At 32.2% G+C, this 25,032-nt stretch overlaps 3 protein-coding genes and 1 long non-coding RNA gene across 4 annotated transcripts; 3 read left to right on the top strand and 1 right to left on the bottom strand.

Annotated features, from left to right (window-relative positions):
• Window positions 1-539: 539 nt before the first annotated feature.
• LOC102660113 (uncharacterized) lies at window positions 540-1,296 on the top strand. The gene is made up of 2 exons (XR_419310.3): window positions 540-986; window positions 1,065-1,296. It is a non-coding gene; the product is annotated as an uncharacterized lncRNA (long non-coding RNA).
• Window positions 1,297-1,382: 86 nt separating this feature from the next.
• LOC100801482 (DEAD-box ATP-dependent RNA helicase 18) lies at window positions 1,383-6,049 on the bottom strand. Its single transcript, XM_003552170.4, has 11 exons — window positions 5,714-6,049; window positions 5,249-5,485; window positions 4,655-4,915; window positions 4,396-4,475; window positions 4,201-4,306; window positions 3,941-4,054; window positions 3,739-3,837; window positions 3,547-3,636; window positions 3,050-3,156; window positions 2,823-2,966; window positions 1,383-1,816 (listed from the first exon to the last, which is right to left on the bottom strand). Exons 1-11 carry the CDS (start codon window positions 5,975-5,977, stop codon window positions 1,549-1,551), a joined length of 1,770 nt encoding a protein of 589 aa, XP_003552218.1. The 5' UTR covers window positions 5,978-6,049; the 3' UTR covers window positions 1,383-1,548.
• A 1,679-nt stretch (window positions 6,050-7,728) lies between these two features.
• LOC100800943 (uncharacterized) lies at window positions 7,729-15,078 on the top strand. The gene is made up of 11 exons (NM_001317611.2): window positions 7,729-8,039; window positions 8,655-8,697; window positions 9,335-9,388; window positions 10,234-10,297; window positions 12,369-12,425; window positions 12,630-12,736; window positions 12,851-12,889; window positions 13,407-13,495; window positions 13,590-13,668; window positions 14,420-14,467; window positions 14,623-15,078. The coding sequence occupies exons 1-11, from the start codon at window positions 7,852-7,854 to the stop codon at window positions 14,701-14,703; spliced, it is 849 nt and encodes a 282-aa protein (NP_001304540.2). The 5' UTR covers window positions 7,729-7,851; the 3' UTR covers window positions 14,704-15,078.
• Window positions 15,079-16,360: 1,282 nt separating this feature from the next.
• Window positions 16,361-21,256, top strand: LOC100782397 (protein trichome birefringence-like 33). Its single transcript, XM_003552785.5, has 6 exons — window positions 16,361-17,099; window positions 17,189-17,432; window positions 19,597-19,768; window positions 19,878-20,077; window positions 20,186-20,344; window positions 20,560-21,256. The coding sequence occupies exons 1-6, from the start codon at window positions 16,895-16,897 to the stop codon at window positions 20,897-20,899; spliced, it is 1,320 nt and encodes a 439-aa protein (XP_003552833.2). The 5' UTR covers window positions 16,361-16,894; the 3' UTR covers window positions 20,900-21,256.
• Window positions 21,257-25,032: the final 3,776 nt, after the last annotated feature.

Below are 25,032 nucleotides of genomic sequence, written 5' to 3'. Positions count from 1 at the left end.
TATCTAAGTTTTTTTTTTTTTAATTTTAATGTTGTTTGAGACTAATTTTTCTTAGCTATTCTCACATTCCTTTTTAAATTTTCGGATGAAATATGATCAAATACAATTATTTTGTCAAAAAAGAAAATTCATAACCAACGTCTTTTATAGTAGATCACACGAGTTTTAATTATATATTTTATATTATTGGACCTAGCAATATTTAAATTTTCGGGTCAAATATGATCTCATACAACTATTCTGTCAGATATTTTTTCACAACCAACATCCTTTATTGTGATTGTGATTATAATTATTTTTAATACTGATTGAGACTAACTTTTCTTAGCTGTATGTGATCCGAAAATTATGTCCAAATTTTTAAATTCAAATCTATACTCATTAATATAATTATAACCATTATAATGATATGATGACATGTGTCATCTGAACCAATGTGTAGTCGATACATCTTTCCCACGGTGTGTAAGTGATCGGAAAATAAATATTGAGCGTAGGATATGCACTCTTTAAAATTAACGGTTAAGATAAATGAAAGAGTATTGGAAGAGTGCTTACACCAGATTAATTTTTTAAATTTTTTTTTTTTCTTTCTCTCTTTCGTCGCTATCCCCTTGGCCTCACCAACTCCAACATCTCCATTACAAGCATCCTCGTCAGTGTTGAGGCCAGGCCCAGCCACAGAATCCTCAACATGGGTTGCAGTGTTGGCGAGCCCATGCGCGCCATCAATGTCCTTGGCGTCATCAGCATCACCATCATTCGCGAAAGGATGCACAACAAGAAGGCTAGCTTGGACTCTCTTTGCCAGATTGTCACAACAAATCCGTGTGTGCAAGGCCATGGATTCTGAACATGAGGTGCGAATTTCTGGATCTAAGGTGCGAATGCATTTTTAGATCTGAAGCGTGAAGTGCATTTTCAGATCTGAGGCACGAGTACGAGGATGACGATAGGTGGTGGTCTTTGACACGCCAACGCGAAAGGTTCGAGCTTTTATTGAAAGGTTGTTGTTCTTCTTCTTGTTCTTGGGGTGTGTGGGTGTTAAAGCCATTTGTCTATAGGTTCGAGCTTAGGGATTTTGGGCGATGGGGGAAGGTTTTCCGATGAGAAAAACCAAGCTGCAAGGGAAGGTCACACTTGACCGTGAGAGGTGCCGACGGTGCCGGCAAAACAACAGAGAAGACGAAAGGAAAGAGGACAATGCATTTTAATTTTTTTTATTGATGTATTATTTTTTTTTATTAATTTATTTCTGTGTAGTCTCCAGTTATTTTAACCGTTAATTATATCTAATGTACCGTATTAGATCATATTTTTGTTTCCTAAAGTGGGAAAAAAATTAAACCCTAGTCATCGTCCATGTATGCCATGCCAAAGAATGGATTAACAAATTTTATATTATTAGATTAGATGCCTACAGTGTACCCACATGGCAAGAATCTAGTAACTTACTAGCCAAAATTGTGGTGTTTGAAACTGTCATTCATTACTTTGCTTTCAACCATGGTATCCAGAACAGCATAATCAGGCATGCATACTTTGCTTTCAAAGTAATTCCTCAGTGCCTGTCAACTTGGCATATTCATTCTCATCTATGGTCCCTTTCTTCAATTTCTTCAACAAGCGGTATTCATGCATCAACTCTTCCTCGTCTTCCATTGTCTGCTGAGCACGTCTCTGTCGGGCTGTTTTCTTCCGCATGTCAGTGGGTGCATTTGGGGTTTTCTTCGGTTTTTGAGGTTTTGGCTCTTTCTCTTTGGCTTCTTTCTTTGCTTGAAGGTTCTTCTTCCTTTGTTTCTCCCGTGATTTATCCCTATATTATTGAAGTTAAGCCATCAGCATGGGTTTCCAAGAGAGAAAGGAAAAGTATATTTAGGACCATAGAAAGACAATATGAATCCAGGACATTCATATTATAGTCAATTGTAAATCTTACAAGACATGAAATTAATTTCCATCATTCTATGATCGAAAAAGGGGAATTGGATAATCCTTTAATCCAGATCAACGTAGCAATAAGTAAACAAAAGAATGGTTTCCAAATACCTCTCCTCTTCAAGAGTAGCTTAAAATATTAGTTTTCAGTTTCCGCTCATAATTCAGATAAAAATTCGGGAGAAGCTTGAAGAAAATCAAAGCTCAAGCTCTGACTGCATTTTAATTTTCAAACTCAAGCTCAGTCTCAATTTGAATTATAATTTAATTATTTTAAACTATAGTTATACAGTTAAGTTTAATTATAATTTTAAAAAATAAAATAAATATCATACATAATTAATCTAGCTCAAGCCAAAACTATTTTTATATTGTTCCAACATGAGTCCTCAACATTAGTGAGCTTCAAATCAAACAAACCACATTAAGGCACTCATTCAATTGCCACCCCATAAAAGTATTACAATAAAGTAAGACAGAAGTAAGTTATATATGGTTTTCATTCCCTCCGATAACATTGGTACAATTGATTCTTATTAGATGTAAAACCATTCATGAGTTTTAACCTAACAGCTTGACTTTTTGGTAGTGAAGGTTCCTGACATGGTATTAGAGACTCTTGACCAAGTGTTCAGGACAGAGAGTTTGACACATTCTATCTCCATTATTCAAAATAAAAAAAAAAAGATCAATTTTAGCACAAGGTAAGGTGGCCCAGCCTTTGCTTAAGGCCCAAAAGGCTCCTATGGCATGTTAGACATTATATTCAATTATTTATATCATTCATAAGCTTTCACCTAACAGCTTAAGCTTTGGGGAGAAATGGTTCTTGGCAATGCTTTTACCCAAGAACTAGAAAAGTTATGCTATGAAAATGTTTTTACCTGTACTTAATGTCCCCCAAATTGATATCTTCAACTGGTTCAAATCCATCAATGGAAAGTGAGTGGTGTTTTACCTCTGGCATTGAAGGAAGTTGTAATAAGCCAAATCCTGTGGCCAATTTACCAATTTCAAGTTCTTTCCACCTGCAAGAGTGAGAATAATTAGTTTGATAATGATGACGTTTCACTATAAAATGAAAACAACATTATTCATAAACATTACTCACCTAAAAATATAGGAACAGTGATGCTCTTTATAAGCACGGATGTAAGAGACAAAGGCCTTAATTCCCTTTTCCATGACATCGCGATCTTTTTTTGCAGCAGAACGAATCTGAAGCAAGTTTGATCAATAGTGTTGTTATTGGAAAATCGAAATATGTTAGATTTTCATATACAATTTGCAGTTTGATAAATATAGGACTGGTAAGCATGTTTACTCAAACAAGCAATCAAAAAGACAAAAAAGTTTCTAAAAGAGTGAATGAACAAAATCAGCATCAGCCTTGGTGGCAATCAGGGCATCGTCATGTTGTATCAAGGAATTTATTTCCACTGATTATTTAGTTTACTCAATTAGAAGTTAGAAAAAAGGATTAATTAGTTCATATATCTAATGAGTATCACTAACCATTAACCAGCACGCAAAGGATCTTTCTATTGTGTCAATACAAATATTATGACAAAACAAAAAAAATAAGATTATAAAAGGCCTAGAGCAAACCTGAGGAACAACATCAGATGCTTCATCAGCACATATTCTCTCTTGAAGAGGAACTCTTCTTATACGCAGGAATTCTACATAAGATTCCTCCTACACATTTGTATAGATTACATTACAATAAAATCAACACTTCTAAAGAATCCTGCATGAAATATCAAAAGCATTACAACATGAATATACTTGTGACCAAACCTTTGGTAATAAGAAGACAACAGCATGACCTTGTTTACCCAGCCGAGCAGTTCGACCTACTCTATGTATGAAAACATTTGGATCTTGAGGAGGATCATACTGCACAAGAAAACATTTCAACCACAATGCATGGTTTAGCAACCAAGAGAGAGACAGAACCAAAGAAGATGAAAATTGAAATGCAATAGTCAATAGACAATACCTGCACTATACAATCTACACCTGGTATGTCCAGTCCACGTGCTGCAACATCCGTACATAGAAGAATTCCATTTGAAAGGGATGTAAATGAAGCTAGTGCTTTCTCCCTGGCAGACTATAAGGCAAAATAAATAAATAATCAAATATGTAAACGGTAAGACACTGACAAAATAATGGGAAATAAGAAAAACAATGCTGATTTATAGAATATTATGCTTCGATATAGAAAAATGCTAACATCCAAAAAGGCCAAAACTATACCTGCTTCATCTTTCCATGCAGGGGAATCAAGGAGAAGCCTTTCAAAACAGAAAGACAAGGAAGGACAGCTCCCCAATAATCAACACAAGCACAAGTCATGAAATATCTGCATTAGAGTCAAAATGATGTTTTGGGTATGATAAAATACTCTTCTACTGCACAAATCACATCATTAATTATCAACGTGTATCTCACATAATAATTTTTTTCGAGAGATTCTTTATCAGGATATGTACTAGCTGTGATGGCTTCTTATCTGCCTCGCATTCCAAGTACTGCAAACTCAAAAGGATAAGGAGATCAGTATAAGCAAAGGATAAACATAAACTGTATTATGCATCTATTAGCAGTACATGAAACTTGCTATATGGATTCTAGTAAGAATGTAAGAGAAAGAACCACTGTTAAGTTACATCCAATCCAGCAGCATGCTAGTGTGCCTCATAAGTTTTACCTCAATGTGAAGTCCTGAAGGTGTTTTGGAAGATTCTGGTTGTTTTGATGATGCAGGACCATTTTCTGATTTTGTTTCTGCTCGAACTTCAACCCTCACTGGGTTCCTCAATCCTGCCTTAGCAAGCTCTTCAATAGCCTCAGTTTGAGTAGCAGAGAACAGACCAGTTCTCCGAAGCTTAGGCAAGAGAGTTATAATAGAAGTTATCTGCTTCTGGAATCCCATATCTAAGAGTCTATCAGCCTCATCCAAAATCAAAATCTGTAAGAACAGTCATAATAATGTCAACTGGCTAAAATAAAAAAAAATAAAAAAAAAGTCAAATCAAATACTCTATTCGGAATATTTTTCCAACAACTTCAGCTAGATCACATAACTTTACAGCGTCAAGTCATTAACCTGTGTCCCTCTTTTAAAGCATACATAGAATAGAAGACCAGGGATCTTGAAGCAGGATGCAACAACATCAACCAAATATTATTTTGTCAACAAGACCAAAAGAAATCTTGAACATTTTTTCAACAGTAAATCTTCATGTCCAATGTATATAAACAATGTCAAACCATACCTGAAAATGAAGAATGAAACACATACCTCAAGGTTTTTAAGATCCAAGACATCCATCCGATTCATTATGTCATATAGCCGCCCAGGCGTGCCAATCAATATGTTTGCTCCTTCCTCCTCTATTTTCTTTAGGTCTGCTTTTACTTCTGCTCCACCAACAAGGAGCATGGACTTAACATTAGCCAATGTTGAAATGAAAGGTTGTGCAACATGATATATTTGAGTTGATAGCTCCCTTGTAGGGGATATAATTATTCCTAGCACCTACAACAAATGTACATTTAACCTAATTATAGTCAAGCTGAACAAAATAAATTGGAACTAACAAACACACCAGTGACTAAAATCCAGTACCCTATTCAACATTTTTCTTAATAATAATTTCTCTCTCTCGAAATCAATGACACAACTATTCAGGGATGCGGGTATTCTATAAATTCGAATAGCAGACTGCTTGCATTGTTCAAAGAAATAATAAGAGTATGCAAGAACCTGGTGAGGCTTGGGATGAGAAGAGGAGCGGCGTAGAATCTCGACGAGAGGAACGACAAAAGCTAGAGTTTTGCCGGAACCGGTGGCGGCGTCGACGGCGACGTCCTTGAAGCTGCAGAGCAGAGGAATAGTGGCAGCTTGGACAGGGGTGCAGAACTCGAAGCCAGAGTGTGATAGGGCTTGGAGAACCGGTTCAGAGAGTGGTGGATTCAGGTCGGAAAAACGCGTGCTCGTTAACGCTTTGTTGGGGAACTCCGAATCCATGGCTGCGCCGCCGTTCAGTTTGTAGCAACTTCGTTTCCTTTGTTGTACTTGTACCTTGTCTAGGGTGATTTCATTTCACGGGTTAGTCAAAAATATTATTTTTATTTTATTTCTTTTTCTTTAAATCTCCTCTAATATTATAATATAATTTATACATATAATCTACTTATAAATCTCCTCTAATATTATAATATAATTTATACTTATAATCTACTACTTATAATATATTTGTGTGACTCTGACACAATTATATTATGTTTGATTTTTTCTTTTTTTTCACTTAAAACTTTTTTTTTAAAGATTTAAAGATAAAAATAAAAGATTAGATTCAAATTAAAAGATGATAAATATAAGATAAGAAAAATAAAAGATTAAGATAAAAAAGATAAATGATAACATGCTACAAATCTTTCTTTTTGATATTTTCTCGATTTTTTATTTTTTAATTTATCATTTTCATATCTACACGCCATAAATAATAAAAATATCAATTCTTATCATTTAAGTTAAAAATAATGGTCAAATAAATATTTTTAAAGATATTTTAATATATTTTTACAATAAAATAACTCAAATCATATGTAGTAGGCGACACTTTCGATCACACAAAGTACATCTCTTTCCTCTCTAGAATTTTGTTTTTACCTATTTTTGTCGACAATTCATCATTGTTCTACTTGTTAAATGTGGAGATGGATAAGGTTCAAGCTATTTAAATATGGAATCGTTGTTGGAGATGTTTTAAATTTCATATTTTAGATTTATTGTTTAGATTTTCTTTTGTTAACATTATTTATTTTATTGATGCAATTGACTAATTATTGAGATTTTATTTACATTTATATTATTGTATTATATTTTTATTAAAATTGAAATTCTTTTAAAATTAGGTCCGGTTCGAACCGCCTACCCACTCTTATTACACACCTTCATCTTGCAAAAAAAAAAACTCAAGTTATCTACATTTTACCTTTATGGATAAATTTGATCTTGTTAATTCTCTGTTTTTTTAATTTACTGTCTTTTATCTTTTATATCTAATTTGAATTTTAATAATTATTGCTCTATGTAAATTATAAACTATAAATGTTTAAGGTTAGTACACCTATAAAATTTTATTAATTAGTATATTTTTAGATTAAAAAACTCTTATTTAAACATGTTATTGGAATTATTATTAGTGATTGATATTTGAATACATGAAAGTCTATAAATTAAAAATTAAATGATCTATTTAGTTATTTAATTTTTTTAGTTTGGGTATTTATCTTTTAAAAAATTTAATTTTGTTATTAATTTTTTTTTTCATTTTAGTTATTAATGTTTTTTTAAAAAATTATTTAATATTTTATCCTATTTCCTGTTTTTAAATTTGATATTCTTTTCAATATATTTAAAATTTATGTCATTAATTATTTAAAATGCTTTTTTATTTAATTTTATTTTCCCCCCTTAATTTTATTTGTAAAAAAGTTATTCTTAAATAATTAATAACGTCAATCTTAAATAAATCAAATAAATTAAACTACATATAAAAAATAAGATAAGTGAATAAAATAATTTTAAAAAAAAATAAAAGACTAAATTAAAAAAAATGTTGTCATTTTCACCTAAACTGTATTAGTGGACATTCTTAGTGCCAAGTTAGCAATTAACTTGAGTATTGCTGCCTAACTTGAATAACAATAAAAATTCAATGCAATAATAATTATAAATCGCGAATTTAGTATTGAATTTGTAAAATATGAATACTTTTTTGAACAAAACTAAAATGATCCCCCACAAGATGTTTCCCCATTTGTTCCCTATTCTCTTCTCCCATCTTCTTCACTCTCAGCATGAAATAATAGGCGTGCGTTTTCACCCTTCAAACAATGACGACAATGGTGGCTCAACGCATCATCATCGTCACTTTCTTCACGCTTCTTCTTCTTCAACACCTAACCTTCGCCACCGCTACTGCACTTTGCCAATTCTCTTTTCTCGACGGAAACACGCTCTACAATTACACCCTCTCTTCTCCCATTCGCAACTTCCCTCACGGCATCCTCAGCGAAGATGGGTCTCTTCCTGATCTGCCCTTAACCCTCTCTCTCTCCCCGTTTATTTGACGCTGTTCCGTCTTTTCTTCTTGTTTCTCTGTTTTCCATAACCTTTTGATTGTTAGGATATATATATATATATATATATATATTTCTGTAATTTGTTTTATTAATTGAATTTTCATATTTCAGTCTTCCTTGATTCATGTTTAGAATCATTTCCCGGATTAGTTAATCAATGTTATAAGGTAGTGCTAGAGTTTTGGAATTTAGTTGTTTGGAGGATTTAGTTTTTCAAGTTAGGATTTTAACTGTTATATGGATTCTCTGGTTTATCATTGTTTTACAATGACAACAATAGGGTTTGAACTTAAGACCTCATTTAAACTACTACCTAGACCCCACCTATTGGTGGTATCATTTTTTTATCCGTAAAAATTGAAGAAAGTGTTAGGGGTTTACAATAACTCACGCACATGCTCAACCAACCGAGATAGACCCCCTTGACCCTTGGTGGTAGCATTGGTTCTTATATCACAATTTACTAGCTTTAAATATGAATAGTATGTAAGGATATGGCAGTTATACAGTTCTGACTGAAGATTTCTTTTTCATATTTATTTTGGTGCTTGTAGATTTTACAAAGTGGCAGTAAATGATACCACACTTTGGTTTCAGGTTGGCTCCATCAGGTCACACTTATTTCTTTGGTTTCTGGCTAGTAGAGTTTCCATCCATTTGGCTGTCTATGGTCATTGACATAATTCATAAATACAGAATATAATCTGTATTTTTTTTTTTTGGGAGGGGGAGGGGGGCTTTAGCATTCTAACTCTAAAGAAACAAGTTAATTTCCAAATTAGTCATTCTACCATTTTAGTCCCTGAAATTTTTATAACCCTTCAATATTCCAAGACTTTACAAAATGTCATTTACTTTAGTCTTTTTGGTGTAAAACGACAGTGAAAATTATGGCCGAAAAGGATACAACGAATGAATTTTTGCAAAATCAGGGACTGACAAAAGGGTTTTTGAAATCTTAGGGACTAAAATGCTCAACCCATATAATTTTGAGGATAAAGGTAGGGGTTTACTAGTAAAAGAAACTCGCTTCATTTTTGTCCTCCAATGACTGAATTAGTGTTTGTTATATATGTAACTATGCAAGGTCAAACACTTTAGTTGAACTTTCTATGAACAGATGGACTTTCAAAACACAGCATATATGTTTATAGGAAACAATAGTCTTAATGTAGCTTAAAGTTTGTGCTATGTTGATCTATAATTGAATTTTGTGCATCGGTTGTTTGAGCAGCTTTGCGATGGAATGATTTTCAATCACGATCCTCCAATATGTGCTGACTGCTGGGTAAATTTGTCTCTTTTCTGTGAAGCTATTTTTTCTCTGTCGATTGAGTGACATATAGTAATCATAATTACACGTTATTTATGAATTATGATCATACTCTATAATTAATTATGTTTTGGATAAAAAAATTAGTTTTATAAAGGAATAGTTGATGGAATCACAGCATTTGTACATATATTTGTTGCTTGTCTTGTAATAATATAATGTTTCCTGTTATTTTTTCAGTACAAGATTTTTTTCTTCAAGTCATTTTCCTTTGTATTTATCCATCCTTTTTAAAATTTCTTAGAAAATTGTATGGTAAAAATCATTTCAGAGATCTGAGCCTGTATAAATAAACAGAAACTTAAAGTATGAATCTTCAATGCATGCATACTTCCTCTCACTTGTATATACACTTAAACAAAGAAGCTCCACAACAGATAACTGTGAAGTTGTATATTTTTTAATAAGGAAGAATATGTTAGTAGATTCGTTACCTTACAGTCAAGAATGATTTGGCATCACAATCTAATAATGTATGATAAATGTTCCAAAAGATGAAGCTAATTGGAAACTATATTTAGTTTAAAACAAGTAACAATCAGTCAGTCTAGCCTAGTGCCTAATGGTCACTGTTAGCATAAAAGTGATGCTACTTCAAAAGGATGAGATGAAAAGAGATAAATAGCTGCAAGGATAGGCATTGGGTAGGATTTTAAGGCTGTTCAAAGGTCCTGCTGCAATTTGCTTTAAGTAAATTGTTTCATTGAATATCTTGAAATAATGTAATATATTTAATAATTTATTGTCCCATAATTTTACAAAGTTTTCTGCTTATTTGATTGTCTTATTGTTTGTGTTAGGATTGTGGAGGGCCAAAACATTGTGGGATGAAGTGCAATGCACTTGTGGCAAACAACGTTGGAGGTAGAATTCCTGACACTTCTATTTTCCTCCAATTTACTTGTTTCTGTACATAAATTGCATCTAGTGTCTACTGCTTTATGCTTGTGGTAGTTGTGAGAAAACTGAACTGCTGCTTTGTTTAGTTTTTGTACCTTGCAACATAGGCAGTTTCTCATTATGAATTGAATTATATGATAAGTGCGTGTTTGACCTTGGTATGAATTTCTCCAATTACAGAATTGCTTCTACAGAAGCATTTTTTTGAGATGATCATTAAGTAAAAATTCAATTCAGGTCATTTTTGCTAGTCTCTGTTGCTCTTTCTCTCTCACCGAAAAATATAGATTCTACCACCACATTAACATTACACAATTTAGGCTCCATTTGAGCTGGTTTTTAGTTTTTAATTTTTAAAATTTTAAAAACTAAAACCAGTTTTTAGTTTGTCATTTTAGTTTTTTTTCTCCAGTTTTAAAACGTTGTTGTCAATCTTATTATAATTTTCCTTTAAAATGTTAACTTAAAAGAATATTTCGTCTGCATCCAGAATGGTGCCTGATTCATTTCATTCAATGGAAAGTTAGAAACATGGGGTGAAGCAGGGGGGAGTTGACAAAGGCGTTGGGGTTATGGTTGGCGAAGATGACAGGGGTGTTAGGGTCAGTCTGGGTGGAGGAACTGCAAATGGAGGAGTTGTGCGAGGGAGAGTTGTAGGCTGGGGGGAGGGAAGCTCACTGGTTGGGGTGTGGCAGTTGGTGGTGGAGACTGAGTGAGTGGAGGTGAAGACTGAACGAGAGGTGGAGAAGACTGGGGAGGAGCTGAAGAAGGACAAAGAAAGGTGGAGGCAGGGACAGATCCAGGAACCCTATAAAGTGGGGGCTGGAATTTTTTTTTCTTCCTTTATAATTTTTTAGATATCTAACTTTTAATAAATAATAATTTTTTTTTAAAATTTACTACTTTTACACATAAAATTAAAACTAATTTTTATATTGAATGATGATAACCTTAATTGTTATCATAATAATAACAACAAACACACTAGTTTTATACAATTTTACACTAGTTATCACTTTAATCATTGCAATAAAACAACAAACACAACTAATTTTACACAATTTTGTACTAATTAACATTAACCATTATTTTAATAACAACATACAAAATTAATTTTATACTAATTTACTTAAAAATATATATGTATATACATGGAAAGTTCCAAGGAGGGAGGGGGGGCTCAAGCTCTTGCTCGCCCCTCTAGATTCGTCCCTGGGTGGAGGAAAGTATTGAAAGAGACAATGCAATTTCTAAGAACTTAAAACTATAATTATAATTTTTTTTCTTCCTATTTCCAAAAGTGAGTTAAAATTGATTTAAAAACCATTTCACCCTCTTTTATCCAAACATATTTTATTTTAAAATTTAAGTTTTAAAATCATAAACTGGATTTTACAACAACCCCAAATGGGACCTTAGGTTAGCTGAACTGAAAGTGCTTCAATTTACTTTAAAAGCTTTTAATATTGAGTAATAGCATGACTGAACTTGTTCATAGTAGCTAATTGCACTTGCAGAAAAAGAAAAAAATTATCAGACCTTTTCATTTCTGCAAGTTTTATTGCTAAGATTTTTTTTTTCTTTTTTGTATTTTTTCTTCTTGTTTTCATTTGTTTCTCATTTTTTGTACACTTCTTTTGGTATAAGAACCTATATTCTAGTGTGTTTCTGATTTCAATTACTAATTCATTTTCTTCTGTGTTCATATGTGCACTCTTTCGCTTTCTCATTGAAAAGTCTGAAAAAATTCGTCCATCCATTATTAAAAAAAATATAGTTTCAGCTTCTGTACAATGGAATTATTAGTAGTGGCTACGTTCTGTAGTAGAGATTATTTTAGGGTTTAAATAACATGCCCCCTTCATCATCTGTTGGTCAAGAAAATTAATTTTGGAGTTATGTCTCTACCTTGCTCAACCATTTAAAGCTTTTGATACATGAACTGTGTCCAATTAAGGTCAATTATTGAGTATATCTTAGGGTGAAATTTTAAGTAGGATGGAATTGTCATCCTCTAACAAAGTGATAAATGCAGGTTATCATGTATGCACAGCCATAGGACGTGGCCCTAAAATAGATGTTGATATTATTGGTAAGCCCAATTTTCCCATCTGTTTCTGTTTTCTTATTTTCTTTAATCCATGGTTTTCTTTTGCTAGTTTTTGGTGCTTCATTTATGTTCCTCCCATTTTGTAATTTGTCTATTATGCACCACTTGATTTAAATGATTTTGATAATGCTTCTAAATATGAACTTAACTAGATAATATATGATTCTAATGCTATTCCAATGGCAGATAAGAAAAACCCCCACACTGGTGTCATTGTTAAAATGTCAAACAGTGGCCCTAAGTACAACTGTTCGCTAGCTGTGTCTGTTCTTTGCAATTTAAATGGAGTGCAAGTAGGGGTTTTATTCTTTTTTTGTTCTTTTTTCAAAAGAAAATTAGTTGATTAAACCAGAAATTATTAACCAAATACTGATTGGAAAGTTTCATTATCAATCTTCTGCTTACAGGGACCGCAAGCTCTGGAGAGATTAGGGGCCTGTGATTATGTGAGTACTTTATTTTGGGATATCTTTAATAGTTAGTGCTTCCTTGCTATTGTTTGTTATAATATGATACTATGATGTAGGTCTCCAGAATCCGATCATAGTTCTTTTATGTCCTTGAGCAGTATGTATTTTTTTAATTTGTTAACTTTGAAATTGAAAATCACTGACAATTGTTGGAAATCTGGGAAATGTTGAGATGTGAAATCTTAAAACAGCAAGGAATGTGATTGAATTTGTTGGCTTTTCCTTTTCATTTATCTTGTAGAAACTTCATAATATTATCAAATGATATTGTTGTCCATATTCCATTAGTGTGGTATATCCTCTTATCTTGGCTTTCTTTTATTTACTATTAACATGTTAGTTTATCTTGCTGGCATCCTATCATTCTCTCTCTCTCTCCTCCAAGAATACGAACAATGACTTGGAAAAAGTTGAAAACAAAGAGCAATATGAAGGTGATATGAATTTAAAACCAAAGACAACTATTATTTACTGTTGTAATTTTCTCAAGCAGGTTACTGAGCTAAAGCACCCATCTGGCTGTGCCATCATTATAAATGTTCATGGAGGAGGGTGGGGGTGGTTTGGCACCTTACTGATCATGTAAGGGTTTTACTGTCGTGCCTGGGACTTTAATTATCACAAGGGGCTGTGATTTGGATAAATTACTGAGTTGTTTCATCTTATCTCATTCCAGTGTTTTGTGCCTTTTTGCTGCATATCTCTTGGCTGGTATAGTTTACCGATTTTTCTTCCTCGGGATTCGTGGTATAGATGTATGTTCTCTCCTATCCTTTTGTTATTTACTTGTCTTGTACTCTGTTTCTTGGTAGGGTATGTATGTCTATTTTCATTTTATTTAGTCTTAAATATGTTTTTGATTTCTAAACATGATTTTTTTTAGTTCTTATTTAAATTTTATTTGTTTTTAGTCTCTAAATTTAACAAAAGCAATGTGTCTATAGCCTCTCGTTAAGGACCAAATGCACACAGTTTTAATAAATTTTAAAACAAATATGTTTTTCATGTAGGTTTTGTGAATTGTCTACTCCGTAATTGTTTCCTTATACTTGCTCTGCTCTGAATGATTAGAAAGTGAAAAGAGAAAAAGAAGACGAAAACCTTTTTCAGTTAGTTATTCGTGGTCTTTTTTCCATTGATTTAATTATTATCTTTGAGGTAATTTGAATCAACATTGCACAATGACCTTCTTTCAGCAGTTCATAGTGGACTTTTATTCGTTGCCATTTATGTATGGGTAACTTAAATGACATGGCTAAATTTTCACATCTCATGCTGAAACTCAAATTCATTACTCTCCATTCTTTTCTAATGGTGGGAAATTGTTTGTTAATTACACACCCAGTCATTCTGTAAGTAATTTTGTTTCTTATATGGTTTATGATGTTTTAAAATGTTAATTCCTTGTCAATCATTCACGGAGCTTTTTTAGAGCATAAAAGCCACCTTTTGTGGAACTTTACTGCAATTGGGATTGAATATTCTTTCGTTGACTCTATATTTCAGATTATCCCTAACCTTGACTTCTGGGTTAGCTTGCCTAGGAGAACACAGGTATTCTTCTACATGAATGCTTCAATTTCAGTTTTTCCAATTTAGCAGTAGGAAAAGATAAAATGAATTTTTAAAACTTTAGCTCAATGATATGTTCAAGAAGGTTGGGAGTTGCATTCTTCGTGTAAGCATTGTAATTTATTTTGTCTCTGCAGAGTCTGTGTACATCTTTGGTGAGGAAGTTTAAGGGACCGTCTGAAGGTTACCGGAGCTCTTATTCTCCTGTGAACTTCTGAGATTATATTTTCAATTCTGGATTTATCTGGTGAATACATTACGTATAATCTCCCAAACAAGGCCAACATTCTGCAGACAAATGCGGAAAAATTCCATAGAAATCTGTAATTCTTGTTCTGATTGTCCCTCCATGAATTTAGCATTTAACAATCTTTTGTCTCTCTGAAAGAAAAGGAGAAAGAGGAGGAGGAAGAAAAAAAAAAGATAAAACAAAAAAGAAAGTCTAGCATGATTCTTAAAGAAAAGAGGAACTATAATGGAGCTAATCCAATTGTTTTGGTAGACATTCTTTGGTTTATAATTAGATAATTGAATGAAAATGTAACTTGTCTTTTGTTACTTTGACCATTAATTCATTCGTGTTTCTCATTTTGTAATCATTCTTGCATTTCTAGTTAATTTTATATGGATAGGGTGTATCTTTATGCTGTTAGCTTTCTGCCAATGAAGCCCGAGTATATCCCAGAGTAAATGTCAACTTCAATGGCCAGCTTCAATCTCTTGAGCCAAATCCTATCCCACTATTTGCCTCTTGTCAAGAAATTCTAATAATACATTTTTAACACTCTCTTCTAAACACATTAATAAAAAAAAATTCGGGGTTTCACATATTTACAAGTTTCGGTCATGCTTTTGTAGTTTTCAATAAAAATTTGTTCAATAATGTGTTAAAGAGTATCCTGCTAGTAGTCACTTATGGTAAATAAGGTATAATTTCATTTTAAGTAATTTTGGTATGTGAAAAATGAGATATGTACGATTTTTCGTATTCAACAATATATGTTGACATTAAGAATAAGAAAAAAGCATGATTCACCATACATATTTTATATTTAATGGTATAGAATAAGACTTTTTTCTTGATCCGTAAGCATTTTAGAAATCTTGATTTGAAAAACTATTGAGTATTCTTAAAGTTGTACTACGCATATACGTGATTACAAACGTTCTCTGATATCCTTTGAAAGTATATGCTATAACGTAATTGGTCGGTCTCGCTCAAAAATAGAAGAAACCAGGATAAAACCTCATCTCTCCTGATATTTCAGCAAGAAAATTCTAGTTTCTCTTGGCTTGCAATAATTTTTTTTTTCTAAATATATATACTCACGTCTTCATCTGAACGCAGAAACTTTGATAATATTATTCATCTGCCATCTTGAACAAAAACTGTATCCAACAACAGATTCCTTCTTTATTTTGATGAAAAACGAATGTCCTTATTAAATTAAAACCATGTGATGTGAAACACTGTGATTAGCCCAACCATAATGTCAGTGCTTTCTGGCTAATAAAATATATTTTGTGCGAGCTCAAACAAACATGTACTACTTCCCCGAATCCAAATTAGACCGAGCATATAATAATAATAATAAAAAAAGTAATGTATGCATTGTATGTGCAAAACTGGAATCAATCATCAAATGTGTACAATTAGCAATAGAACAAAAGACTATTACAACTCATTTATTTATTTACTTTTGAGGAAGATTAATATTACAACTCATTAGTCATTACTATTGTTAGTTTACTCATTTTTAGTTGGCCCATGATTTAATTTTAATTTTTTTTGTGCGTCCAGCTAGCACTGCTACACAGCAGCATAATAATAGTGATAATAAATATATAATACCCTGCAGCCTGCAGGGTCCAAATATGTTCTTTTGTTTCTGTGAGAATTAACAACAAATTAAGCAGGCAAATTCCAATTGCAACGTTACCTAACGCCTAATAACCCTCTACCTAATGATGTCCAAACCCTTATTCATAACCCAGAGAAAAATAGCCACGTATATTTGTTGACACCTTTTTGTTTATTTGATGTAATGTATATCCTATTTGAACAGGGAAAGTTATTATTATTATTCTCAATCTTCCTCGCTCGCTTAGCTGTGAAGGCAAGCAACATTTCAACTTCCCACACCACTGACCCTCAAAGGCTCAAAAACATTTCAACCTTGGAAATATACTACTTCTTAATAATAAAAATAATAATACTAATAAAACTGCAAAGACAAATATTATTTTCATCATTAATTTTTTTCTTCTTCCTCTCTGTCATTCGGTTAATTAGGGTACACAAACAATGATGGCTTCAACAACGCACCAGTTTTAGCTTTTAATTTTAATTTAAAATCAGAATTGTAGTAGGTTGCTAGAAGAATGAAAGACTAAGTTTGGGGTCCATGCATGCAAAAAATGATGAAGCCACCTTCAAACTCTTCCTTCCCTTCCTTTCTCAGAGTGAAGCCTCGTCTCTCTTCTTACCTCTTCACCCTCTTAGCTTTCATTCTCTTCGCTGCCATCCTCTATGGCCATGACTTCGTCTTCATATTTCGTCCACACCTCTACTCCAACGAGCACACAGCACAAACACTCTTCTTCTCCACACCCGGTGAGTCAAACTCCTTTTTCTTCTTTCTTTTTGTTCCTGAATTCAGTACTGTTCCTTATCTCCGCTTAATATTTTGGTTACATTATTAGTCGATGTGAGATCTCCACCAACCGAAGAAAACAAGACGGTGTTGACGAAAACGAAAAGGGAGGAAGAAGAACAAGAGTGTGACGTGTTCAGCGGAAGGTGGGTACGCGACGAGTTGACTCGGCCACTGTACGAGGAATCGGAGTGTCCGTACATACAGCCACAATTAACATGTCAAGAACACGGTCGGCCCGAAAAGGAGTATCAGCGGTGGCGATGGCAGCCTCACGGTTGCAATCTTCCCACGTAAGTGCTTCTTTAATTTCTTTATTCAACCGTTTACGAGTTCACTTGTCATATCCTACTTCACCCATTAAACTTTTTTTTAATAGATAGGTAAATTCTATAAACTCTAATAAATTTTTAACTCTCGAGTTTACCACCTAATCAAGTAAATCTAAAAAAATTAGACCAAGATATAACTATTTAAGTAGTGATATATTATTACTAGACTTGGTTATTTAAATATTCTAAATTATTATTTACTGTTTTGTTTTATTATATTGTTAAAAATTTTAATTAGTATGTTATTTATATATAGTTTGCTATTATTTTTATATGAAGTAAACTCTTATGACTTTATAAGATGAATCTATGAGTCGAATCTATAAACTGAATAAATTTTCGAGTTTAATAACTTTGGTTCTACGGTTCTCCCAGATACTTTCTTCATCAATAATTATAATTAAAAGAAATAGTTGACTAAAATATTTTTATTAAAAAATTAATTAATTTAGGTATTAATATTAAATTTATTTTTAACTGTAATATTTTTTAAATTTATCCTTTACATTAATGAGATTTATTTATCTTCTATAATTTTCAAAGTAAAGTGAGAAAGTGATAATTGAAAGTAACATTAATAGATTAAAATAATGGGTCTTCTATAATTTAGTAAAAGAAATAATTAATATATAAGAAAGATAAAATGAAGTTTTATAATGAATAAAAAAAAGATTTGTCAATTATGTCTTATAAGGGTATTCTCTAACATTTTTTCAATACATTTATTTTTATTAGTTGAAATATAATTTGAAAATACCTCAAAAAGGAAGAATGTTAAAAAATGTGTCGTGTGTTTTTTCATGTTTGTCGTGTGTGGCTTTTTTTACGGGTCCAAGTTGTCGGTGGGTCGGAGTGGGTTTGTTGAATCCGTTTCATGGCAGCCACGTGTGACACTGTGGCGGTTGAACGTTATGAATATTGCAGTCATATAAAGTCATAACTAGCCATTTATTGAATCACAATTGAATGATTGCCACCAACAATTCTGTACCAATTAAGCCTTGCAATGATGGTGGAATCGAATCGGACACTTGTTATTGTAGCTCTGTTTTGAAGGACGTTATGTATGTTTTCCATTGGTGAGACCTTGTAGCAAGAACATGATATAATGAAGTAATTGAGGATCTTTAAAAAAAAAATAAATAACAATGAAGTAATTGAGGATGCCCCAGTCCCATTTCGACAGCTTTGAATAATACAAATTTGATGTTTTGTGACATTTTCTATTTTAATTTATGTCAAGTTGAGTCTTTAAGCCAGTTAATGTCTTGGACTTGGTTTCGGGTTGATTATTATTGCAAGTTTGAAACAGAAAATTAGAAATCTAAAGTTGTGGCCACGTTTTTTCCTTCTTTCTGGAATGACTATTTGATTTTGTGATTGAAACTAAAGGAGTTGTAGGCGTTGGTTAGATTGTTTTAATTGGTAGGGTCTTTGAAGTTAAGTGTACGTCTAAGAATCATCTAATCCACAAGCAACATCTTAACCACAATCGAGTGGATGCCAGATAAGGGAGAAGGCTATATAATTGATTATTTAATTTCAATGGATCTTCAAGACTAAACAACCAAATAGTGTAATCAGACATACCTACTTTTTCTAGTTTAAAGTGAGAAGGAAAAATGGACAGCCAATAAAGTTAACTTCTCTTGTATGCCCGTTAAGGTCGTTAAATGAAAAGATGCTAAGAGTTTCCAATGAAAAGATATATAGAGATCAAATTAATATTGGTACTTCAGGCAAGAAATGAATCAATTCTCTTAATGAGATTAAAATTATATGAATTAAGAAGGTTACATCAAAATTTAGTATGCAAGTAATGTCTTAAGATATGTTTGGTAAGTTTTTTTAGTTACTTTGCTTAAGGAACTTAGTCCACTCGAAACATCGACATGTTAGTCATCATACCACAGTTTTGTTGAATATGTCACGATCCTGAATAAACATGAGCAAATAACAATTTCTTAACAGGAGCACCCTACTTGTGAGAAAATAAAACTAATCATTCTTCATAGTTTTGATTTACAATTTACACCTTAAAGAACTCAATTCATTGAATGCTTCAAGGGTTCATAATTAATTTAAGCTAAACATAACACATTTTTTTTTTTTTATCAAAATGCAGATTCAATGCCAGATTAATGTTGGAAAAGCTTCGTGGGAAGAGAATGATATTTATTGGAGACTCCCTCAACCGAAGTCAATATGTCTCTTTGATATGCCTTCTCCATCAAATCATTCCTGAAAATGCCAAATCCATGGAAACCTTTGATTCACTCACTGTCTTTACAGCAAAGGTAGGTACACCTCTTACTATTTGCTTATGTAGAATACATAACTTCAGTGTTAGCAACATTATCATGTTAGTCTTTTCTCCCCTCTTTGTTCATTGTTGTATTTAATTAGGAATACAATGCTACCATTGAGTTCTATTGGGCACCTTTTCTTCTTGAATCAAACTCCGATAATGCTGTCATCCATAGGGTAACTGATAGAATTGTGAGAAAAGGTTCAATCAATACGCATGGTCGTCATTGGAAAGGCGCTGACATTGTTGTATTTAACACTTACCTTTGGTGGATAACTGGCTCTAAGATGAAGATCTTGTATGTTTCTCTACTTTACACTATTCAAGCAATTATTTACTTTGCCCTCTCTCATTTCTTTGACATTGCCATTGCAAAACATTACTTAAAGTTTTCTCAAACTTTTAGGCTTGGATCTTTTAACGATAAAGTAAAGGAGATAATTGATATGCCAACAGAGGATGCTTATCGTATGGCTATGAAGAGTATGCTTAGATGGGTGAGGCTGAACATGGACTCCAACAAGACAAGAGTCTTCTTTACCAGCATGTCACCGTCTCATGCAAAGTGAGTATAGTTCACACGCATAATATACCAATAACACAATTTTTTGTGCTAAAAATAGTGGCTATCTATATTCTGATGTTGCTAACCTTTAGAGTGAGATTGAGATGTACTTCTCATTATTCTATTTTCAAGAGAGTATTGGTTATTGAAGAATTTGTTATATATGGAAGCATAAAATTGTGGGGACTCACATTGTTATGTAAATATGTGGGCAGAAGCATAGAGTGGGGAGGTGAAGCGGGAGGGAACTGCTACAATGAAACAACAACAATTGATGATCCCACATATTGGGGTTCTGATTCTAAAAAAAGTATAATGCAAGTAATCGGAGAAGTGTTTAGAAAATCCAAAGTACCTATAACTTTTCTCAACATTACACAACTATCCAACTACCGTAAAGATGCACACACATCAATTTACAAGAAGCAATGGAACCCATTGACTCCAGAGCAATTAGCTAACCCAGCTAGCTATGCTGATTGTGTGCATTGGTGTCTCCCTGGACTTCCAGATACTTGGAATGAGCTTTTGTTTGTCAAGTTATTTTATCCTTGAAAGTGCATCAAAATAAGAGATCCTTGTTCGCTCGGTTCCTTGTGTGGCATGAAAATTTGTAAATGGGAGGCTACAACCTACGAGCTTGTTAGAAATGGTAAACGAGCAAGAATGAATGAAAAAAGAGGATTTGTGTAGAATAATAGTACATTAACATTGATGAAGGAGGTGATTGTATATATAAAATTGAGTTAATTATTTTTTTCTTGTAATTGGATTGTCAAATTCCAAATTTTGCTAGTTAATTGTGTCCACCAGCATTGGTGCTGTGCTAACACATATATCGATGAATTGAATTGCTATGGAACATTTGTTTTAACATTATCAGAAGAAAGATATTTGCTACCACAATTTACATATGATGTGTAATGAGAATATTTAAAATTATTTGTTTCTCTTTCTATAAGGTGGGTTGGATCTAATTCAATCATATAAGACAAGCTTACAAGGTGAGAGTAATTCCCTTTTTTTTTTAAATGGAAAGTTATAATCATGAATAAGATGCATCCTAACTATGTTAACACCCACCCACCTCCTACTCAGCAAGCCATAAATATATACTTAAGAAGATGAAAACAAAAATATACGAGAGTACTGTACCAAGACCCATGAGCAAAAATCAATAAAACTAGTTAGGACAACCTAATCTATTGTTCATATAATCAACTATATAAAAAAAGTAGAATTGAATCCCGTCAAGAGAATGTTATCTGAGAGATCATAATTAGCACGCTTGACAGCGCAACGATTACCTTCCCTACAAGTATACAAATATGAGGAATGCGAAAGTGCATTTGAGAAGTTAAAAAAAAAAAGGCGATAAATGTTGAACTTGAGAACCTTTCTAATATCTCAAAATAGTTGAAGTGATCCCCAACATCTCCCACCTCTTCAAGGTTCCTTTCTTTTGTATCTCTTCATTAATTTTTTAACCCATCCTCAGATTCGTAGTGTATATATATAAAAGTTTCAATAATTTTTCTTTGAATATAAACAACCTCGGAAAATTAAAAGATGAAAAATGAGATCATATACAGATGGGAATCACCAATCCAAAGTTCTTCTGTCTGCATATTCAACCAATAATATGAACCTGGACTATAACATGGAATTATAAGATTGGTTTGATAGTTGAAGGAAGAAAGAAAAAAAGAGGGTTGTGGATTCAAATTTTTCCCACTAATAAAAATTAATAGATTAACAATTAATATTTATCGATTAAAAAAAAAAATTGGCAACGCCTTGTTCCTCAAGGTTGAATTGTTTACATCGTCCAGATAATTTCTGCTCCAAGAATTGGGGTACTAATCTAAATGGCTTTGTTTCATCTTTCCCTACTTGACCAGAAATGGAAGACCACAAGTCCACAACAGCTTCAAGAAAGGGTCATGGGCAGTCGTACTTACAATCAAGATCCCCACGCTTGCCTAAACCAATTGTATTACTATAATAAAGAATGAACCAAAGCATCCAATAATCAAAGATCACTACAACAACTTTTAACAAACAGCAATATATAGGTCATCCTCCACTTGAGAATATCACAAAAAAACACTTAACCTTAGTTCATACACGTTCCATCCATCCAAGCCTAGCTAGAAGCAAAATTTAAAAAGCAATCTGACTAAGTCCAAAATTCAAGGGCTCCTACTTAATTAATTCCCCCCAAATATATCTTTTTTTATGATAAGGGAAAATGAAATTAAGAGCCCATCAAACGGGTAAACTTACAACCTCTAGCAGAGGGGGGATAACATCAACAATGGTAAAGAAAGAAGCCATTTCAAGGCCCAGATTGGCAAGGAAATCAACACAACTATTTGCTTCCCTATGCACATGGATAGTCGAGGTTCTTCAATCTTGGTTATTCAGCATCTCAACTAACTCCCGGATCATGGGCTTCAAACTCTGAGATCTTATAACCCCAGTCTAGATCATATGAACAACAACCACTAAATCCATTTCGAAAATGACAGTGTGCAGATTTAAGTTTGAACTTTGATTGGAAAGGGGGAGCACAGCGATATGCACGTCTAAGTTAGTATAGTCTAGTTAGAGTTTAATAGTAGCTCTAGTCCTACAAATAATCAAGATCAAGAAAAGTGGTGATCTTATTTAATATTATCATAAATTTAATTTTTTTTTCAAAAGTATCCTTAAGTTTAAATGTTGTAAGTGATGATCTCATATAATGTTAATACTCATAATCCAACTAATGAACGTGTAGTAAATAGAGTTAACAGTAAATTAAGGATATAAAAGACATTTAATTTTCAATAAGTTTGAAAATTAGTCATTGTTGCTTATAATTAAAACCAAAAAAAATATCATTTGTTATTTGTATATAGAATCAAAGGTAGTATTGCATTGAATAGATTGAATAATGAAATTAGTGATTTTTGGCTTTCACAAAAATTTCATGTTAAAAGAATTGTATTAAATTAGAGAGACAAAAAAAAAATATGAACTTACATAATTATTATACTTTCATCCGACCACAAATAACTATTATACTATCAACATATCATAAATTATTATTTGTCTCGTAACAATTCATTAATTTTTATAATAATTACCTTAAAAATCATTTTATTGGAATATTGTCTATCAAGTTGGTCTTCTATATGTTATTAGTTCTGTATTTGTAATTTTTTATTGGAATATTATCTATCAAGTTGTGGCCACGATTATCTAGAGAGTCTTTTTTTATATCAATTTTGGAATCATGAATTTGTAAAGTATCGAATTTTTATATTGGCATCCACTCATGAAATCGATCTAGAAAATCAAAAAACAATTAATCTTAGGATTTTTTTTACCAATATCAAATTGATTGAGAGAAAGAATACTCTTAAGTAAGTAAAAATTTCACATAATTAGGTTTTATATAAGTTTTATGTCACTTCTCTTGATAAATTTTAAATAAAACGACAACCTATAAAAGTCAATGAAAATGTATTTAAATACAAAAATTCGATGCACACCTATATATAACACCCCTAATTGTCATTTTTTTTTATAATTCTGACACTATGACACTTCATTCAATATCCTTATCGATTAGAACCCTTCATAGGTCATAATCCTCCGTAAGTTATCCTTTTTGAAATCTCGACAATCAACTTTGACACCACTTAACTAGTCCCACGATCATTGACTATTCTCACAAACCAACATATTTTGTCTTCACTCATATGTTTTCTGGATTCCAGAATGTCATTTATCACATAACTATTTCAAGTCAAACACACTTAATTGTGAAATTCTTAAATGATAAACTACCAAAAAGTAGATGTATTTTGTTGATATATATAGTACCAATTAATTTCTTTAAATTATCATCAACGGTAAAGTCTCGTATATACCTACACAGTAAATCTCTCTCATTTTGACATGATTTGTTTGGGATGTTACACTATCTTCACTCAATACGTTAGTTGTAAGCCAAAATTTTACCTTGGCAAAGTTAGGTGAATTGCACTAAGATTTCTAAAGGCATGAACAATCAGTGGAAGATGTTGGTATGGAAATTGTTAATTGTGTGTAACCATGTAGTCGTGATAAGCTCAAGTATTGTTGAAATAAAATCAACAAATTTTTTAAAAAACTACATCATGAATAAAAACTTTAACTTTAAACCTAAGAATGGGCGTTTAATCTAACAAAATATTTCATCTCTCTCTCACCGATTATCATAGTCAAAAAGAGAGATATTGAAGAGTAAAAGTCGAATGGGGAAAATCTTTTCATCGGTAAGTGAAATAGTACGAAATAGTGCGTACACAGTTAATAGATGGGAGAGAGGAATGATAAATGAATTATTTTTTATTTTAAATACATTAATAATATTTTTTATTTTATTATTTTTTATCACTTTATAAACTCTATTTATATTTATAAATTTTGATTTTTTAAATTCATAAATCTCAAACACCTAGTTGAGAATCCTATTTTTGCTTTATTTTTTTCCTATCAAATTATATCACTTATTATATCTGTATATTTTTTCTTTCTATCTCAACTTGTCAACTAATATTGGTTGTTAAAAAAATCTTTTTTCTATATTTATATTTTTTTTTTCTTTCTCTCTTTAGATGCAAAATAATATATGAGTGTTTATCAAACATTTTTCA

This window comes from Glycine max, chromosome 18, assembly GCF_000004515.6.
Source record: "Glycine max cultivar Williams 82 chromosome 18, Glycine_max_v4.0, whole genome shotgun sequence".
Lineage (NCBI taxonomy): Eukaryota > Viridiplantae > Streptophyta > Magnoliopsida > Fabales > Fabaceae > Glycine > Glycine max.
The sequence above is the reverse complement of the archived record's forward strand: the minus strand, read 5'-3'. Positions and strand labels throughout refer to the sequence as shown.

Excerpts from the sequence above, each read along its gene's own strand:
- LOC100801482 (XM_003552170.4), bottom strand. The coding sequence starts at position 5,977 with ATGGATTCGGAGTTCCCCAACAAAGCGTTAACGAGCACGCGTTTTTCC. Across the intron at positions 4,307-4,395 it reads CTCTCGAAAAAAATTATTAT|ATATTTCATGACTTGTGCTT; the intron begins GTGAGATACACG and ends ACTCTAATGCAG. Across the intron at positions 3,838-3,940 it reads GTGTAGATTGTATAGTGCAG|TATGATCCTCCTCAAGATCC; the intron begins GTATTGTCTATT and ends TTTCTTGTGCAG.
- LOC100800943 (NM_001317611.2), top strand. The coding sequence starts at position 7,852 with ATGACGACAATGGTGGCTCAACGCATCATCATCGTCACTTTCTTCACG. Across the intron at positions 10,298-12,368 it reads TGTGGCAAACAACGTTGGAG|GTTATCATGTATGCACAGCC; the intron begins GTAGAATTCCTG and ends TGATAAATGCAG. Across the intron at positions 13,496-13,589 it reads TTTGGCACCTTACTGATCAT|TGTTTTGTGCCTTTTTGCTG; the intron begins GTAAGGGTTTTA and ends ATCTCATTCCAG.
- LOC100782397 (XM_003552785.5), top strand. The coding sequence starts at position 16,895 with ATGCAAAAAATGATGAAGCCACCTTCAAACTCTTCCTTCCCTTCCTTT. Across the intron at positions 17,100-17,188 it reads ACTCTTCTTCTCCACACCCG|TCGATGTGAGATCTCCACCA; the intron begins GTGAGTCAAACT and ends TTACATTATTAG. Across the intron at positions 20,078-20,185 it reads GGCTCTAAGATGAAGATCTT|GCTTGGATCTTTTAACGATA; the intron begins GTATGTTTCTCT and ends TCAAACTTTTAG.